General features: G+C 44.2%; 1 protein-coding gene across 1 annotated transcript in view; it reads right to left on the bottom strand.

Moving 5' to 3' along the window:
- Positions 1 to 2,489: 2,489 nt before the first annotated feature.
- The window catches only part of LOC147905365 (uncharacterized), a 42,846-nt gene continuing 25,248 nt past the window's right edge, over positions 2,490 to 20,087 (bottom strand). The window contains exons 3-4 of the mRNA XM_087370165.1: positions 3,963 to 4,178; positions 2,490 to 3,801 (exon numbers count right to left, since the gene is read on the bottom strand). Of these exons, the coding sequence (XP_087226291.1) occupies positions 2,926 to 3,801; positions 3,963 to 4,178 (1,092 nt within the window). The 3' untranslated portion in view covers positions 2,490 to 2,925. The remainder of the gene's footprint in view (positions 3,802 to 3,962; positions 4,179 to 20,087) is intronic.

The raw sequence follows: 20,087 nt of genomic DNA, 5'->3' as shown, positions 1-20,087 counted from the left end.
CACATGCACACTGACCAGGCATTTATCTGAGACCGCGCTTTTCCCTATACTAGGGAAATTCTTGCAACTAACTCAAACTGTAGCACATAGGCATATGCACAGGCATGATCTGTCCCTGCTACAACATCAAAGCCTCATGCAAGCTGATTACTCTCAAGATCCTATCTATGAAAGTAGAGCATCCCCCGACTAAATCAAGGAAGAAAAAAAACAACACGAAACTAATGGAGGTCGAAGAGAGCTCCCTGGTCATCAACGGTTTCGTCACATCGCAGCGTCATTGCGATCAGCCCGTCGCATGGGGTTTATGAGCAGCCGAATCACTCCACGCTCCCACGCACTTCACTCATCCATTCGTCATCGTCGTGCAATCCCCTCCAATTCGTAGCCTTGGGCTCTGATACCAAATGTAAAGACTAGCTATCTAATTCCTACTGCAGATCACGGGAGCAGCACCATGTATATCCTCCCAGCCAACCTTGTTAAAGCTAACGAGCAGACAGAGAAATTCCGATCAAAAAAACCATACGTGAAATCCTTCTCTTCCCTTTCTAGCCTCAACAAGCCCCAACTCCCTAGATAGATCTAGATGCCACATGTCGTCCATATAGGGCCTTCCTAATGCAACACTTCACCCCTCTCTTGGGATGCATTAAATCCTTTGCCCCTAGGCACAATCTTTGCATTAGGCCCTTGGCCTTAGATCTACCTAGTCTGGTGCTATCAGCCCTCACCTAGGACCTCGACATTAATTCCCTCCCAATCATTTACATGAAGCGCAAACAAATATATTACAAAGATAGATCCTTTAAGGGAAATGTCGACTGATTCTTCCGAGGTCATGCTACCTCAGCTAGAGCGTAACACCCTTGGTTTCCCACTTGTTGATGGATTGATAACATATCCTTTCTCACTTGGATTGGCATGGCAATGATTCCTTGCAAGGCAACTCTTTCAAAGCTAAAAGTATACATTAGTCTAGAGTGTTCGCCCTTCCTTTGGCTTTGCAAGAGCCTCGACATTCGTATTTTTTGAGTCTCAAGGGGATTCGTTTGGTTCAGGATGTTGATGATGATGCTAGAATTCCCCTTACTTTTCCTTTGGCCGTTGCCAAATTTGGCCTTGGAATGCATTATTGTCCACTTTGGCATAAGCTTACTTTGATGCTCCAGTCTTTCAGCCGGTTCCTCCATCGCATCTACAAGATCGTCTTCAAGACTAGACACTTTCTTCTGTGGGCTTGTCATACCGTCCTCTACAGTTTGCACATATTACTGTCTCTTCTCTTTATAAAGTTCTACTTCCTCCGCTATTTCTCTCACAAAAGGCAAATCAGCTTTGGCATCTAAATCGTCCTATGAAATGGTGGCGGAAACGTTTGAGACAAATTTGGCATTCTAAGATTCCTCTCCGTCAGCAGGTTTTCTTGTCGAGAGCTTTGTTGGTTGTTCTTCCTCATGGACAACTCTTGGCACGACGACATATTGCTTCCTCTATTTGTCACATATGTCTAGCTCCGAGAGAGACTGTGCCTCATCTCTTTTGGCGTTGTCCTTCCTCTCGAGCAGTTCCTTGGGTAGATTTTAAGAGCTCGATTTTCTCATATTGCTTTTGGCAAGTTCCTCTAGCTTTTTGGTGTACATCCACCTAGACAAGAGTTTGATTTCTTTTTTGTTTGGATTCGGTACTGGGCACTCTGGAAGGATCGCAATCATAGGGTCTTTACTGATCCTATTTTTTCCACTTTCTGTTTCTTCAAACACTCTTTGCAACAATTGCTTTTGATTGCTTGCTCTTTGCAACAATTGCTTTTGATTGCTTGCAATCTCGTGTCTTTGATCATGATGTATATTTTTATCCTACAATGAGATTTTCTCTTGATGTATTATAGCTCTCCCCTTTCTAGGATAGCTTCTTTTATAATACAATGACTCAAAGATTCCACAAAAAAAAAGTGTGTTTGGATATTGATTATGGTTTTCCGCAAAAGTGTGTGTGTGTGTGTGTGTGTGTGTTCCTCTGGCAAGAATTTTTTGCTGTTCGGTTGACAAAGGCCACCACTTAAGGAGAAGGCTAAGCAAAAAAGTAGTTCCCATCCTCTTCTTCATCCAAGCTACAACTACTTGTGAAGACAACACCATTTCCCTTTAGTCTCTCCCAAACGTACAATTCTAAGTAAAATAGCTTAGAAGAAATAGTTGACAAGGCAAGGCACCACTACAAACAGAAAGAATTAAGGCAATATCAGCAAGCCACAATTTTGACGAAAACTTTACAAGGTTATATTTGCACGTCCGCCAATACAACAAAAGATAAACCTATGAATATGCCCAACCTCTTCCTCTACAAGCAAAACGGAAAGTGCAGTTTTAACCTCCGGACAGATCGCCCCCTTTGTCCCTCCCCCCCCACAACACACAAAGGCAAAAAATAAAGAAAATGAGCAAAAAAGAAAAAGTTCGACTCCCATGAGGCTGGGTCCATCAATATGTCCAAAAGCTTTGCCAGTTCACTACTATTATTCAAGAAAAGTTCAGGACTGAAAAGCTTCACACTTCCATCTCTTTCTCATGTAATGTCTGTTTATGATGGGTATTAGAAGCTAGCATAAGCTTTTTCTCACTACTACTTGTTGGTAACAAGTGCTTTTACATGACAAGCACACCCTGTTTCTATTCAAAACAATGAGAACACTATCTCTATAACACCATTCCAGCATCTTTGTAGGCAAACATTCATAGAAAGTATCTGCATCTGCATGAAGGTAGCATCCAAGATGCACCATAAGCAATGTTCGTACTGGTATCAAGGTTTTCCGTGTCCCCTACATCAATTTGGCCACGATACATCATCCACAGCAGATCTCCCTGTCCAAAGGAGCTACCTGATGTGAACATCTGCAAATTCTGATCATCATTACCTTGCTCAATCAGATTCCTTAATAGGAGAGGGTAAGTTCCCACACTTGCTTTCTTCCTCGGGCATTAGCATTGACTCTTTGACAACTTTCAAGGTCTGTTGAGCAATGCAAAGCTCTTCATCAGTTGGAATGACAAGCACTTTAACCCTTGAATTGTCTGCTTGAATCTCTCGAAAGCCTCTTCCTTCACCCTGATTCTTTATTTGATCAATACTCAGGCCAAGCATGTCAAGATCAGTGCAAACCATTTCACGTACACTTGCAGACCGTTCTCCTATGCCTGCACTAAAAATGAGAGCATCAACTTTGCCACCAAGATTCAAATAATATGCTCCAAGATACTTGCGAATGCGGTGCACATAAACCTGTAATGCTAATCTGTGCCTCTCACTACCAGCTTCTGACAAATCTATCACTGACCTCATATCTTTCTCCCCACAAATACCGAATATACCACTTTCTTTGTTTAAAATGGTGCCTATCTGATTTAATGTAAGACCCTTGCGAGTTTCCAAAATTTCACAAATTGCTGGGTCAATATCACCACATCTAGTTGCCATCACCAAGCCCTCCAAAGGAGTCACACCCATTGTGGTATCAACACACTTCCCACCCTTGATTACGGCCATACTGGCCCCAGCCCCAAGGTGGCAAACTATTAAATTCAACTCCTCCTTAGACTTACCAAGGTGTTTCCCTGCTTCTCCAAGAAGATATTCATAACTTGTTCCATGAAATCCATACCTTCGTAAACCAAGCTCTTCATAATAATTGTATGGAAGTGCATACATATATGCACATGCAGGCATTGTTGAATGGAAAGCTGTATCAAACACAGCCACTTGAGGACAATCAAATAGCTGCTCTGCAACCCGGATACCCTGCACAGAAGGCAGAATTTGTTACCGTCAGGGTGCAAATCATGTGCAATATGGCCATCATGATATCTGAACCAAAGAAAGACTAATATAGAATCTGACTCATCCAGATGGACTTAATTCCTGCAGTTCAAAGTCAAGAATAATTGTTTGCAATCAAATACCTCAAGATTTGGAGGATTGTGAAGAGGAGCAAGGGGAATGGCTCGTTCAATTCCTTTCTTAACCTCTTCCGTAACAAGCATTGGCTGTGTCATCTGCTCCCCTCCATGTACAACTCGGTGACCAACAGCACATATGCCATCTTTATGGCTCTTATCCAAGCGCAAGAGCTCCAGAATTTTCTTCAGCCCCGTTGTGTGATCAACCACAGCACTTCCCTGCAGTGTTTCTCACCCTTTACCCTGAGTAACATTAGTCCTTTTAAGGTCAGAAGATAACATATCCTAAGTCGTCCTATCACATTTGTATCAAATGAGATTAATACACGGAGCTCACAATATTGCACATTTACTTCTTACATATATAATTGATTAGAAAAGGAGAAATAGAAATCCGCTTCAACCATGACAGTCCAGAATTTTGTTCCTTTCTGCAATAAACATTCTGCACAGGTGGAATACAAAAATTGGAAATGGAAAATAGTTCAAACAGACTTGGATTGATCCCACAAACGTCTGAAGTTCACACCACTGCCCAGCCCGCCCAAAATCTTTGCCCCCAACATTTTTCCTTGCAGGTGCTTCTCCATTTTCTGCATGCTTCTTGCACATTGAAGACCTGGGATTGACACTGCCCAAACAGTGTCCCACAAAATGTAATGAAGGCCAACATCAGGCCAAGTTTCAGGGTTTAGGAATAGCACTACCAGGGCTAAAGGGATATAAGTTGAGGACTCTATAAGCCCACCTCTCTTCTTTTGTAGGTACCTTTGGACTACTCTCCTCCTACGTTCCTCCACACTCTCTCCCTCTGCCCCTCACTCCCATCTCTCTCTCTCATTCTCTCTCCTACCCCTTTTCTGTCTCCCTCTTCCTCCTTCCTCTCACCTCCCTTCTGCTATTCTACTCCCCTCTCCAGATCTACGCTCACAATCTTTTCTACATTGGTATCAAAGCCCTTTCTAACCGGTGGCTGATGCAAATTGATGGGCAACGCGAGATTGGTGGAGTGTACGAGCGGCTAGCGGATGAAAATTCTTAAGTTAGCTGACGGCTGCTTGAAATCATTGCCTGCTTCTACCTTCAGCCGCAGCTGGCAGCCAGAGAAGCTGGACAAAACACTGGCAATTGGCGTTGATGCTTGCTGCCTAAGTGTCCTAACTATACTAAGGGTCCAAGCTATCCTAGTTATCTTAGTCCAAGAGTCCTAAGTGTCTTAGGTGACATTGTTGTCAAAAAAAGCCACCACTAGAATTTCAAGCCTTTACAACACATTTCTGAAGGTCTTTACAAGCTCTTACAAGGTTTTTTTCAGCCCCATTCCTTCATTGCACCACGGTAGCACTCACTTGTGGGGCAGCCCTGTCTGTCCGATTGGGATCTTCTTGCAAGAGTCTAGCCACATTTGGACTTTTCTTTGCATTAGACAACTTACCATGTCACCCAAGTGTTTGCCCTGTTTTGAGGAGTTACTACTTGGCAGTGATAGTACTGCTGTTCAACATGAGAAAACACCTTCGACAGTGGGAGCAGTGAGCACCTACAGGTTTCTACCTGTCCTCGATCTGATGCATCTGCTCATATACAGGGACAGTTTTTTGAGGCCTTGTCCTCCATGATTCAGGGTACATTTCTGCAACTGGAGCAGCAACTTGGTTAGCAAATCTCCCAGCAAATTGACCAGCAATTAAGCCAAGTTGCCACACATGCACTTCCAAACAAAGGCAATCAGCCCGTACCCCAGCATGGGATCATTTGGACAGCCAAGATGGATTCCCTGTGCCAGGCAGAGGCTTTATGGCAGATGCTCGCCACCATACTTCTGGTTTTCAGCCTTTTACACCATTGCAGTTTGAGCAGTCTGTACCCCACAGCATCATTGCTTGGCCTGTAATCATTGCCTTGAAGTTCCCAAAACAATCTATTATTGCTACTTGCATGTTGATGTACCCAAAATCATTTGGAGCATTGCTTGGTTCCTTCAATGTGGTATAACAGCCATCTTTTTCTTCTTGTTCACACTGACTCGCATCGTTTGTGCTGTTATATATTTTTCCCTTTTTACAATCATGTGCACATGACTTTTTAGCATTCACAGTTGTAATTGTAGGCCATCTTCTCCCGGTCGTATTGATGCCCTCTGGGCCCTAGTATGTGCCATGTAGCTTTAGTTATTGGTACTTAGGTCACCTAGTACTTTTAGTGTCTCACCTAGTATTAGTGGTACCACTAGGACACTAGATCCTAGGGTTCTCTTTTACAGTACTTTGTACTTTCATTTTCATACTAGTTGATGTGACGGCTTCCACTTCTTGCTCCACTCTTGTGCATCCTTTTGCTTCCGTGAGCCTACAGTGGTATCAGAGCACTTCCTTCCCGCACCTACTCCCTACTCCTAGCTTCCTGCTTCGAGCTCCTGCTCCGGTACTTCAGCTCCATCGTCAAGCTCAGCTACCGGACGTCCCGCACAGCTCCGACACGACCCCGCAACCTTCTGTCCGTACAATGCCGTACAATCGTACGGATCCCCGTATGACGCGTGAGCTGTCCACACACCCACCCACAACAACAACACAACAGCATTTATAAAAATTATTTATTTTATTAAAAAAACCTGTTTGCACGATTCCATACGGCCGTCCGTACAGCGCGTCAGAATCCGTCCGTACAATTGCACATATTTCCGTACAGTTTTGATTTTCGTAGATTTTTGATTTCCGTACATTTCCGCACTTCGCCGTCCGTACAGTTCAATACCGTCCGTAATATTCCGTATCGTCCGGAGCAGACATTACAGCAGATCTGCAATTTTTTGGTGACATTTGGGGCTTTTGCATTCGGGCTACGATTTTGCAGGTAGATTGCAGATTTGCAGACAATTTGGGGCTTTTCCTGAATTTGCCCCATTTTCGGCTCAGTTTTGCTCTACAAATTGAAGGCAAATTGCACAATACTTTCAGATTTGCAATAAATTTGGCAAGAAATTGCAGGCCATTTGATCACATTTGCAAATTACAGCTTATTTTGGGGCTTTTTTCAGATTTGGACAGCTGGTCCTATTTTTTGCAATTGCAAGACTTGAGGCTATCTTTTGGGCCACTTTGTCGATGCCTTTTTACTTGTCCCATTGGCAATGGCTGGCAACAATCATGATTTATTTGGCATTCCGTGAAGATGATAAGTTGGATGGCACCAACTATCCGATGTGGTCTTATCTCATGAAACGGCCAGCCAATGCTACAGAGGCTGCCCCTACTGCTGGTCCTTCTGTAGAGGCTACTCCTCCAGATGCTTTATCCTCTAGCACCCCTGTTGCTGCTCCTCCGACTCAGAAACAAACAAGATGGGATGCAAGAGATGCAAATGCACATTCCTATATTGCTTTATCATGCAAGAGAATCATTATTCCACACATCCAGTCATGCAGGACAGCAAAGGATGCTTGGAACAAATTGGCTTCGCTTTATCAGATTCGCAACGAGGCACGTGTTGCATGTTTAAGAAGGCAATTGCAGGAAGTCAGCATAAATGCAGGTGACTCTATGGATGCATACCTGACAGAGGTCAAGGACGTCATGGAACAACTTGCCAATATTGATCAAGTGGTGCCAAATTCTCAGCTTGTCAATACCACATTGAATGGGCTGCCAGTTACATATCAAGGGTTTGCTACAACCCTTCGACTAGTGGCCATGGGTAATCCAAACCACTACTCCTTTGATTAGTTAGTCACTTTGCTTTTGCAGGAAGAGTAAAGTCCTGCTAACAGGCAAGCTACTATTCTTGATCATGCATTTGCTTCACAGCCGATAGAAAAAGGCAAGGCTTCCAAGCCTATAGGCAAGCCTAAATATGCGCCTATCAATGGCAATTCCTCCAATGCATCTCAAAAAACAGCAGATAAGTCAAAGAAGAGAAGATGTAACTATTGTCGCAAGCCAGGGCATGAAATTTCAGAATGCAAGAAGCGCATTCTCTGAGAAAGCAGGATTGACAGTCAATGCCTCACATGCAATTGAATCCCATGAGCCAGCAAATGCCTCACATGCACATGCTCTCCAGGATGATTGGGCATGGACTGTCCATTGCTCTTTCGATCCCTCCAAAGTTGATGCATTCTTTATTGCTAATGATGCTCAGTCTTGGTATTTTGATAGTAGTGCTTCTAAGCACGTCACTTCTTGTAGACAATTGTTTCATTCCTTAGCTAATGCACCTCGAGGGGGGACTGTCACACGTGCTAATAATGCTTCCTATGCAGTAAAAGGAATTGGAGATGCGCAGCTCACATCCATTTCAAACCATCTTGTCACTTTGACAAATGTTCTTTTGTGCCTGGAATTGAAGTCCACTTGATTTCAATTTCAACAATTGCCACTTCAGGTTTCAGAGTGATATTTGATGCATATAGATGCTTAGTATATGATCTTCGTGATGACAATGCCATAGTTCTCACTGGCACTTTGTAAAAGGGGCTTGATCACCTTGATCATCACTCAGCTGCACTTTCTATTGAAGCATTTGCTATTTCAGGCTTGCTGAAACTCATCTTTGGCATGAGAGAATGGGTCATCTCAATTACAGAGCTCTTGCCAAGTTACATTCACAGGGCATGGCAAACGATGTACCTCAAACTCACACAGTTTCCAAACATGTGTGTGAGGGTTGTCTTTTGGGTAAGATGCATCACTTTCCTTTTCAAAAGAAATGTCCAAAACTCTCACAAAGGAAATTGCAGCTAGTGCACAGTGATGTCTGTGGCCCAATGAGGACAAATGCCATTGGGGGGTACAAATATTTCAAGATTCTAATTGATGACTTCACAAGATATTGCTGGGTATTTGCTTTAAAAGCCAAATCTGAAGTGTTCTCATGCTTTCAAAGGTGGCTGAATATGGTTGAGAATGAATCAGGATGTAAGCTTGTCACCCTCAACACAGATAGGGGGGGAGAGTATATGTCAAAGGAGTTTGATGTACTTTTGTCTTCACAGGACATTGTTCACTCATGCACTACTCCTTACACTCCTCAGCATAATCATGTTCCTGAAAGGACCACTATGGAGATGGCCAGATGCATGCTTAAGGCCAAGTCCTTGCCCAATAAATTTTGGCTTGATGCAATGATGTGTGCCAACTATGTGCTGAATAGAACACCTACAAGAAGAAGTTTATGTAACACGACCTCCTGGCTTTGAGGTTGTTGGCTCTAAAAACAAGGTATGCCAGCTGAGAAAAGCCCTTTATGGTTTGAAGCAAGCACCTAGGGCATGGTATGCTAAAATTCATGCATACTTACTGTCCCTTGGTTTTCAGAATAGCCCCGTAGAGCCCACTCTTTATGTCCGTGGGAGTGGATCTGATTTTGTAGTCCTGATTTTATATGTGGATGACATGCTAATCACGGGCCCTAACACTCAGCATATTGCAGCTTTCAAGGCTGATTTGCAGGAAGCTTTTGAAATGTCAAACATGGGACAACTGCACTATTATTTGGGCATTCAGTTTGCTCATGTTGAGGGAGGTATCGTGATGTCACAGTCCAACTATATTGGACAGCTCCTTGATCGTTTTCAGTTTGAGGATTGCAAGCCAATCTCTACTCCAGTGGACCCTGGCTTCAAATTTTTAGCTCATGATGGGAGCCCACCATGTGATATCACTCTGTTGGATGTCTCATTTACTTATGCCACACCAGACCTGACTAACAATATGCAGTATCCCAGCTCAGCAAGTTCATGCACATGCCCAGTTCACAACATTGGCAGGCAGTGAAGAGAGTCTTCAGATATCTCAGAGGCACTCAGGATTTAGCCCTCTTCTATGGTGATCAGGGTTCACTTACCATGCATGCTTACACGGATAGTGACTGGGCAGGTTGTTCCGACACCAGAGTGTCACATACCGGCAACTGTTTTTTGCTTGGCAGTTCATGTATCTCTTGGCTCAACAAGAAGCAACCAACAGTTGCCCCATCCAGCTGTGAGGCTGAGTACAGAGCAGCCTTCATCGCTACAGTAGAGTGTGTTTGGCTTCGATAGTTACTTACCGATCTTGGGATTCGCCAAACATCCTCCACTAGTCTACACTAACAGCCAGAGTGCTTTGGCCATTGCACGTAATCCAGTGTTTCATGCGCGTACCAAGCACATTGAAGTTCACTATCATTATGTTCGAGAGCGGTTGTCATCAGGAGACATAGAGTTGTCCTACCTTCCCACAAAGGACAACATAGCAGATATGTTTACAAAGGCACTTCCTCGTTCCAAGTTTGAAGTCTTTCGACAGGCTTTACCCTTGGTTCCCTTTGTTACATGATCTAGCATACCTCATTCATAGGTGGCTATATCCTTTTGGATGAACATGTACCACCATGACCAGAAAATACCAGGTATTCTTAGATGTTTCCAAAATACTTCAGCCCATACCATGGAGGGGGGTTTGTAGGCCATCTTCTCCCGGTCGTACCGATGCCCTCTGGGCCCTAGTATGTACCATGTAGCTTTAGTTATTGGCACTTAGGTCACCTAGTACTTTTAGTGTCTTATGACACCTAGTACTTGATGGCTTTTAGGGCCTCACAACCCGAACATGCATGCAATTCTCCAAATAAAATATAGAAATCAACACATAAAATGACGACACAACTTCATGCCTCTCTCTATGCATCAGATTCAATCGACTACACTTTCATATACCAATAACGACGACTCACTCTACTCTTTTATTCTCTGATATAACCTGATGCAAAGAGCCTCATCCCTACAGGGTTTGTTGGCTATACAAGATTATTAACTCAATCTAAGGACCCTACAGACACCAACGTGCAACTACTAGCAGCTGCATAACAGCTCAACAAAGAGACGAAACTAATTGGCTTCATAGCCCATATAAAGCAGCGCCTGAGGAAGTCGGTTGCCGCCTTGGATGATCTCCACTCAACTAGAAGCTTCTCGCTACCAACCTGAGATAACCACATGTACGCCATGCACTAGCTGGCCTCCAAAACTTGCATGGTCCAATCAGAATGTTACCACCGCCTAATGATCACGTGAACGTCTCATACGACCAGCCAGCCAACAATAGATCGACCCCTTGAGAAGGTCTCCAACAGTACTAGTGGTACCACTAGGACACTAGGTCCTAGGGTTCTCTTTTATAGTACTTTGTACTTTCATTTTCATACTAGTTGATGTGACGGCTTCCACTTCTTGCTCCACTCTTGTGCATCCTTTTGCTTCCATGAGCCTACACTAATGGGCTGGCATTGCAACACTGACCATCATCAAATTGAATTTACCCCAATAATCAGCTCAAATTTGTCAAACATCATTTCAGCTAGCTGAGAACTAACTTTTCCAATTTTGAAGGAAGCCCTTGCTTGAAATATGCTTCTAGAGCCCCCCGCCCCCCCCCCCCCCCCCCGATTCATAGAAGCATCAATAGCGGCCTCTTGTTACATAACCAACACCCTGCTGAGATATTGGAGCCTCTTGTCTGATGCACGGGCTGTGTATGGCTGCATGTACTTGCTAGCCATAAGGAAAGAACATATGGAAGACCACTTAGTTGATAGAAAAGGTGGCCAAAGTAAATTTGCACAAGGCAACAAGGAGCAGCTTGTGCAGCCAGAACAAGAAATGCATGACAGGTTTCATCTTGAAGCTGTATCGCCAAACATTGGGGAGTATTACTGTGGGGAGCATGGCCATAGCTTTAACATAATTATATACCTAGATGAGTCCAAGAACATGCCCAAACTCATGCTCTAAAAACACAATATAGTGCAGTTTCAATCTCATGATAGTCACTCATAAGGTTGAAAACCATAAACTCCATCACGCATAGCAGGGACTAGCTCCTATGATATCCCCACTGACATCATCAGCGCCCAACAGTGGGTGTAGACCATAGTATAGACATATGCTCTCACACATACAAATCCACACACCCACACATACTTGAGCATCCATTTATACAAAGTTTTCTTAATGAGTTTCTATCGGCACTTCGGAGGTGAAGAGCAGACTCAGCCATGATGAAGGCTAGCTTTAACATAATTAATCTAGGTGAGTATACACAGGAGTTTAAGGTTCTACACTTGGATGCCATAATGAGAACAATGACATCTCATGGGAATGCAAAAAAAAAAACTTCGGAAGATTGCCCTCAAGTAGTGTACAGCATGCGATGAAAGTTGCTGCCATGTATTACGACTTGCAGAAAAAAGTTATGGTGCATTTAAAATTAAGACTGAACAAAGTCATGTAGGGGATGCCAAACTTTAAATACTGTTTATCAAGGTTGAATACTTCATGGCTATGTGGCACACAGGCAGAAACTCTTTGAGCCAAAGAACTTGTACATGAACCCAGCCAGTTGCTATGATTGCATTGCTAGTAGAGCACGGTGATGTGTTTGGACTGAAACTTTTGGCACATAGTTATTTCTATTTACGTGCAGGCATTCCCACAAAGCATCACTGAAGATTCAAGGAAGCTGTTGTTACATCAATATGACATAAATGCAAGCATGAAATCAAAAACAGACTTTACTACAATGCACATAAGCACGCCCATCAAGAAACATCACTGCTTGCAATTGCAGGTTTTGGTACACACATCTCATTAAGACTGAACAAAGTCATGTTAGGGGATGCCAAACTTTATATACTGTTTATCAAGGTTGAATATTTCATGGCCATGTAGCACACAGGCAGAAACTCTTTGAGCAAAAGAACTTGTACATGAACCCAGCCAGTTGCTATGATTGCATTGCTAGTAGAGCATGTTGATGTGTTTGGACTGAAACTTTTGGCACATATCATTAAGAAGTTATTCTATTTACGTGCGGGCATTCCCACATAGCATCACTGAAGATTCAAGGGAGCTGTTATTACATCAATGTGACATAAATGCAAGCATGAAATCAAAAAGACTTTACTACAATGCACGTAACCACGCCCATCAAGAAACATCACTACTTGCAATTGCAGGTTTTGGTACACACATCCAGTCACGACGAAAGAGGTTCCCATTTGAGAGTGTTTTTGTTACGACCCCAAGGTCGTAGTATGAGCTGGCATTAATGGTGGCGTTAGATCCAAGCATTGGACCCTTTACAAGGGGTCAGTTAGAACACCTAGTGTAGCGTGCTGTTTCTCATGCTATGACCTTCGGGTCATAACATTTCTCCCACCACAAAACAACCTATACCACCTAGTGTAGCGTGCTGTTTCTCATGCTATGACCTTCGGGTCATAACATTTCTCCCACCACAAAACAACCTATACCAGAAAGTTTTAAGCTAGGAAATTACTGCTTCTGCATGGATGCAGAACTCTCCCAAGTTGTCGTCACTGGATCTCTCCTTCCATTCGATAAGAAGTTCAAGGACCGCCCTATTTCTGAGGGGTCTTTCCCTATAATCGGGAACCACTTCTGGTTCATGAGGATATACTCCGACAGATCTTGTAATCAGACACAAGCTCCTCTGCTAAACCACGCTAAGATCCCCACCTAATTTCTCTTAACATGGAAAACCGGATGTACCTGTACATCAAGTGCAATTCCATTTCATAGGCTGCGTTATCGATTACTGGGATGACCTTGAAAGGTTCACAATAACCAGCTGGAAGCTTATAAGCTTCATCAGATGGTAGTGCTCCAAAATCTTTGGGATTCTCCAATGAACAAACTGGCCTTCTGCAAAAACGCAAGGCGAGCGCTTCTGATTTGCATAAAACTGGGCTCAAGACTCTCTTGAGCTGTGCCAAGGTTATCCTTCGTAAACTGCAACACATCCTATCGCAATTGCAGAAAATCAGCAGCTGTTCGTACATTTATCTTTGGTAGTCCAACGAACCATGAAGCCTTAGGCTGAAATCCATACATAAACACAAATGGACTCAGCTTTGTGGCTGAATGCTTTGCATGCAAACTCGGCCATGGGAAAATATTCTTCCCAATCAGATTGCTTTTGAGAGAGACATGCACGAAGCATATCCTCAAGAATCCGATTAACTTGCTCTGTCTGTCCATCTGACTCCAGATGTTCAGAGCAACTCATGGTGAGATTAGTGTCCTGAACTTAGAATCGTGATCACTGACAACCTCAGACAGAAGCCCATAAAGACTAAACAATTTTTCCACAAACACCCATGCCAATTGTAGAGCCAAAATTGTTGTCTTGGTTGGAATAAACCTGGCCATCTTGTCGGTCTATCCACAACTACCCATATGGCATCATGTCAGGTAGCCCAAAATAAAATCTATGGAGTACTTTCCCATTTCTTATCTGAAATCTCCAACAGATGCAACAAGCCACCTTGTCTCAAGCATTCTGTCTTATTGACTTGGCATTATTGACATTCTCGAACCTATCATTCGACATCAATCAGCATCTTTGGCCAATAAAAATCCTACTTGACCAAAACCAACATACGTTGGGTATTAGGGTGTCCGGCACAAGAGGTGTCATGACAGTTGAAAAGGACGTTATTCCTTGTGTCCTGGATGTTTGGTATGCACCCTTTACCCTTTCCGAACAAGAGACCATTCCGAATGGAATACTGATCTCGGATTCCTTTCCCTCTTAGATTTAAACCATATGGCTCATATACCAGCTTGGACCTGTGTCATATACAGCTGAAATATGATCCTGCTCATACAGCCTTTAAGGGAAATAAAGAGATCAGTTCATGACACATCCCAGCACTCCTGAAACCCCTGATCTGCAAACAAACACACACACCACGTGAGAACTGAGCAGGCTGCTCACCACCCAACCATGACATCTACGGGATGTGATCCCGAATCAGGAGATGTCCCCTCCGAGCCACGAGCTGAGCTACTGGCACGAACTCCCAATTAGATCCAAACCCGCCTGGTGTCCCATACCACCAGGTGGCGCTGTGAAGCCCTGGATCTGCCACTGGGCCTTGGGCTACGCTAAGATGCAGGCGCGCGTCCGCGACTCAATCCAAGAACAGACCTAGCACCTGGGAACGAAACTTGCTCCCAACTGCACACTGAGAACTGAACCCCCTCGGCCCCTTTTATAGACTCGGGCCCCAAGCGCCAAAAATAGCGAAGACCTATAAATAGTTCATACCCTTGCCACTCAAGCCGAGAATCAAGCCTGCCTAGCTCTAAGCCTCCCCAGGCTAACCTGAGCTAGTCCTGTGTACCTAGTACACGTCAGATACCAATCCGTGCACATGACATACTCCCCCTCCTCTAGGAACTCACTCCTGAGTTCGCTAAAAAACCCGGAAATGTTTTTGTAATGTCTCCCATGTTGCATCCTCCTCAACACGATCCTTCCACTTGATCTTGTATTCCGTGATAGATCGATTACGAATCTGTCTGTCAAGAAATTCAAGAATACACTCAGGTTCGTGAGGACCCAAGTCTTCTTTCAGTCTACTGACATGAAAGACTGGATGTACTTTAACATCAGGAGGCCTCCAGCATCCCATGGGGTCTAATCCCTAGAAGGAAATCCATCCCGATCAAAATCCCAGCCCTAATTGCTGCTGTAATAAGCCCGCGCTTCTAAGGCGTTCTGCCTTAGTAACCTGACAAACTCGGCAACCTACTACATAGTTCTCAATAAATGCACGCATCTTAGGCCAATAAAAGGTATGCTTCACAAGAGACAGAGTCCTATGTATACCCGGATGTCCAGCACTAGGAGCATCATGACACTCCCAGAGAATCTTGGATTTAAGGTCCGAAACATCTGGCACACAAATCTTTTCATTCCGGAACAGCAAGCCGTTCCTAATCATCCACTGACCTCCCGCCGACTGTATCCTAGGTGCATAGTTGCACGACACGTACGTTTCGTGGGCAGAAACGGAAACGCCGGCGTTTCGTATTTCCTGTTTTCCCAGAAACCCTAAAAACAGGTTTTCTTTCAGAATTTCGTCGCCTTCGTCTTTCGCCGCCTCCCGCATCCTTTCAGCATCCTTCCTCCACTTCTTCAAGCTCTCTCCATCCCATCCTTTACTCTTGGACCTACCCTCACCTCCATCCTTCTCTGAGCTCTCTCCATCCTCTTCATCCTTTGCTCCATCTCCTCCATCCTGCAAGCTGCAGCCTGCAGCTTGGCAGCCTGCTCTTCTGACTCCATCCCTCCATCCTTCTTCTCTCCATCCTCTCTTTAATCTTACCTTCTACCTCTCCATCCTCCTCCTCTCCATTCTCCTTCACTTCTACCTCTCCATCCTCTCCATCCTCTTTTACCTCTATCTCTCCATCCTCCTTCTACAGTCTACCTCCCATCCTTTCTCACGAGTCACTTGTGACCTCTCCATCCTCCTTCTCACCTCTCCATCCTCCTCAATGCCGAGAGATGCTTATTGGGTGCATGTCTCCCTCCTGGATAGTTATAAAGGAGGCGATGGCTCCAAGAAGTGGAGATGCAACTATTGCGGCATAAGCAAGACGGGGTCTGTCACACGGGTGAAAGACCATCTAGCAGGTGTTCCCTGCAAGGATGTAGGACCTTGTGAGTTCGTGCCTACTGCAGTGAAAGGTGGCCTAACAAAATGGAAGCGTGCGCGTATGGCAGCCTTGGCTGCAAAAAGTGGAGGACAAGGGCTGCAAGATGAAGAAGAGGCTGCTGACACTGAGCCATTGGATGATGCCAGCACATTGGGTTCTGCAAAGAGAAGTAGAGGGGCATCAACTACATCGAGCGCGGGTCCTAGTGCCACAAGAACACCCTTGCCACATGGATCAATTAGTGTGGATGCTAGTGCGGGGAAAAGAGGATCACTGCAAAGGTCTAGCATTCAAGCACGCTTGCAAAAGCAAGCAGTGAAGGAGGCCACTAGTGAGCTCACAAAGCTCTTCATACAATGTGCAATACCCTTTCATGTGGCGAAGACTACACGATGGAGGAAGGCCATGAGAGCCGTAAGCCGCATTGGGTATGAATGGGAAGGGCCTACATATCAGGCCTTGCGGACAAGAGAGCTAAGAAGAGAGAGGGAATGTGTGGAAGACCAAATGAAGCCCTTGAAAGAGACTTGGAAAAAATATGGATGCACACTCTTATGCAATGGATGGTCAGATGCACGCAAGAGGAATGTGTACAATATTTTAGTGTCTTCTTGCAAGGGAACCATGTTCTTGAGAGCCATAGACGCTTCCACTGCAGGTACAGTGATTACAGGGCTGTATATTTGGGAGCATTTACGAGCAGCCATTATGGAGATAGGTGTTGAGTATGTGGTGCAGGTGGTGACAGATAATGGCAGCAATTGTGTGTCAATGGGTGCCATGTTAGAAGATGAGTTCCCTAAGATTGTGTGGACACCCTGTGCCTCACATTGCCTTGATCTTTTGATCGAGGACCTAGGGAAGATACCTTGGATTGATGCCATCTTCTCCACAGCCCGCAGTATCGTGAAGTTTGTCACGAAGAGACCCAAAGTCCTTAGCATCTATCGGGCTTACAGTGACCTTGAGCTATTGAAACCTCCAACCACAAGGTTTGCTTATATGTTCATAGTGGTGGAGAGGCTTGTGCGAGTGCGCCAGGGCTTGTTGCACACGGTTGTGTCTCGGGAGTGGGGAGATTGGGATGATAGAGGCCAAGCAAAGTCTATCAAATTTTTTCGCATGATCATGGATGAGTCTAGGTGGAATCAGGCGGAGGCATTAATCAAATCGATTAATCCTATCTACACGGTGCTTCGCATCACAGACATGGAGGGAAGCACATTAGGGCTCTTGTACGAGTTTATGGACAAGATTGGAGAGGCCCTCAACAGAAACACTTCCCTATCGCCTGATAAGTAAGACTTTTTACTTTTGTAATATGTATCATTATTGCAGTTACTAAATGGCAATTTGTTATCATGAAGCCTGGAATTTTCAGATATATATTATGTATGTACTATTATCTATAGTCTATGAATTTTGCATGCATAATGCATTCTAATTTCTTGTGGCATGATTTAGGGTTGAGTCCATCCGTGCTATATGGAATAAGCGGTCGAATTGGTTCCACCGCCCAATCCATGCGGTGGCACATGTATTGCATCCGCTCTGGCGCAGTCAAGAGCAATATGAGAATGACAAGTTGGAGGAGGGGATGCAACAGTATCTACAAAATTGGACGGGTGGTGACTTGGAGATGCAACGAAGACTGGAGGATGAACTTCTATTGTTCCGCAATCACAGCCTCTCCTTTGGTCGACCTACAGCTAGGCTCCGAGAGACACAGTTGCAACCTGTCTCCTGGTGGGAGAAATATGGCAACTGTACTCCTACTTTGGTAAGAGTCTAAGAGACAAGTTCCAACGCCACTAGTTGGAGCTTAGTCGTTAAGTAATTTGAAGTTTTATCTACTACAAATATGTTTAAAGTTATCAAGTTCCTGATACTTATCTCGGCTTAATTGGCTTATGGCAGAAACGCCTTGCTATACGTGTTCTCTCACAGGACTGCAGTTCCGGTCCTTGTGAGAGGACCTGGAGCACTTGGGCCCTCTTTCACACAAAGAAGAGGAACAGATTGAGCACGGCTCAATTGGAGCGGTTGGTGTTTTGTCATTGCAACCTCCGTCTCCTTGAGTTCACCGCCGGCTGCCCCGAACCTCGCCAAGTGAATGTAGACAAGGTGGACGTGGAGAAGATGGAGGTCATACCAGATATCCCACGGGAGGAGCTGGACATGTACACCATGTTGTATGAGGAGCTGTCAGCACCAGCACACCACACACGATCATACAGTCAACCATCTGGAGATGGTGCTAGTACTTCAGTTGCACCCGATGGTCCTGATCCTGATGTTGATGATTCTTCTTCAGACAGTGACACAGATGCCTCGAACTTATCTGAGGACGCAGAGGATGACGATGACGAGGAGTCCATGGATGATGCAGATGATCAGTAGTCCTACTGCTTTTTTTTATATCATCCATGAGTGCTTTTATTTTGAGTCTTGCATGACTCATGAGTCATGAGTCATGAATCATGATCATGAAATTTGTGGACCATGAATCATGATCATCTATGGAGTCTGGACATTGAATACTTTCAAGTTTCAAGTTTCAAGTTTCAACTTGTGTGCTAAGTTTAAACTTTTAAGTATTTCAAACTTCTAAAGTTCAGATTCTTGTAATGCCAAACTTGTTAGTCATGACTCATGATACATGTTGATTTCAGATTATTGAAGCATCATTCAAGAATTTAGAATCATAGAGGCATGAATCATGAATGATGCATTGATGCTTGAAGGCTGAAGCCTGAAGCTTCAGCCTTCAAGTATAGATCATTGTAATTTGTATTATGTATGCTTTGCACTCTATTGATAATTATATTATGTATAAAAAATAAATTTTTATACATAAATTGTATCATATTGCCGTTTCTTCCGTTTCCGTTTCGGCGGGACCCGGAAACTCCGTTTCTTCCGTTTCCGTTTCGGCTGGTAACTATGCCTAGGTGGCACAATCCCTGAGTCCTGGTCAACCATGGAGCTCCCATCCTGGACTCTCTGCCAAAAAGAACTAAAATGACTATCAGTTGCGTATAGCCCTCTCAAGGATTGAAATAGGTCTGAGGATATTTCCGTAAATGACAAAGCATTTACAAACTTAACTCGGCTTAAGACATCCGCCACACTATTCAAAGAACCCTTACGATAACGTATTTCAAAATCAAAATCTTGCATTAATTCTGCCCATCTAGCTTTCCGTCCCCTCAATTCTGATCCATCACACACATACTTAATTGACTGATGATCAGTCAATACAAGGAACTTTGAACCATACAAGTAGTGTCTCCAAACCTTAAGAGCATACACTACAGCATAAAGTTCCTTCTCGAGTGTGGGCCAACGATATTGAGTGTCGTCTAGCTTCTTACTCTCGAAAGCTACAGGTCTGGCCTCTTGGAATAGAGCTGCCCCAATCGCATAATCACTCGCATCGGCCTCTAAAACATAAGGCCGGGTAGGATCGGGTAATGCAAGAACGGGTCCTTCCTTGATAGAAAACGTCAAGGTTTCAAAAGCCTTGTTCATTGCATCATTCCAAGAGATCGGCTGGGTAGACCTGCATCCACGACCTTTCAATATGTTTGTCAAGGGTGCCGTGATATGTGAATAATCAC

Source organism: Dipteris shenzhenensis, chromosome 1 (assembly GCF_047967505.1).
Source record: "Dipteris shenzhenensis isolate YYH24624 ecotype China chromosome 1, Dip_SZ_1.0, whole genome shotgun sequence".
Lineage (NCBI taxonomy): Eukaryota > Viridiplantae > Streptophyta > Polypodiopsida > Gleicheniales > Dipteridaceae > Dipteris > Dipteris shenzhenensis.
This window is presented reverse-complemented; position numbering and strand designations above follow the sequence as displayed.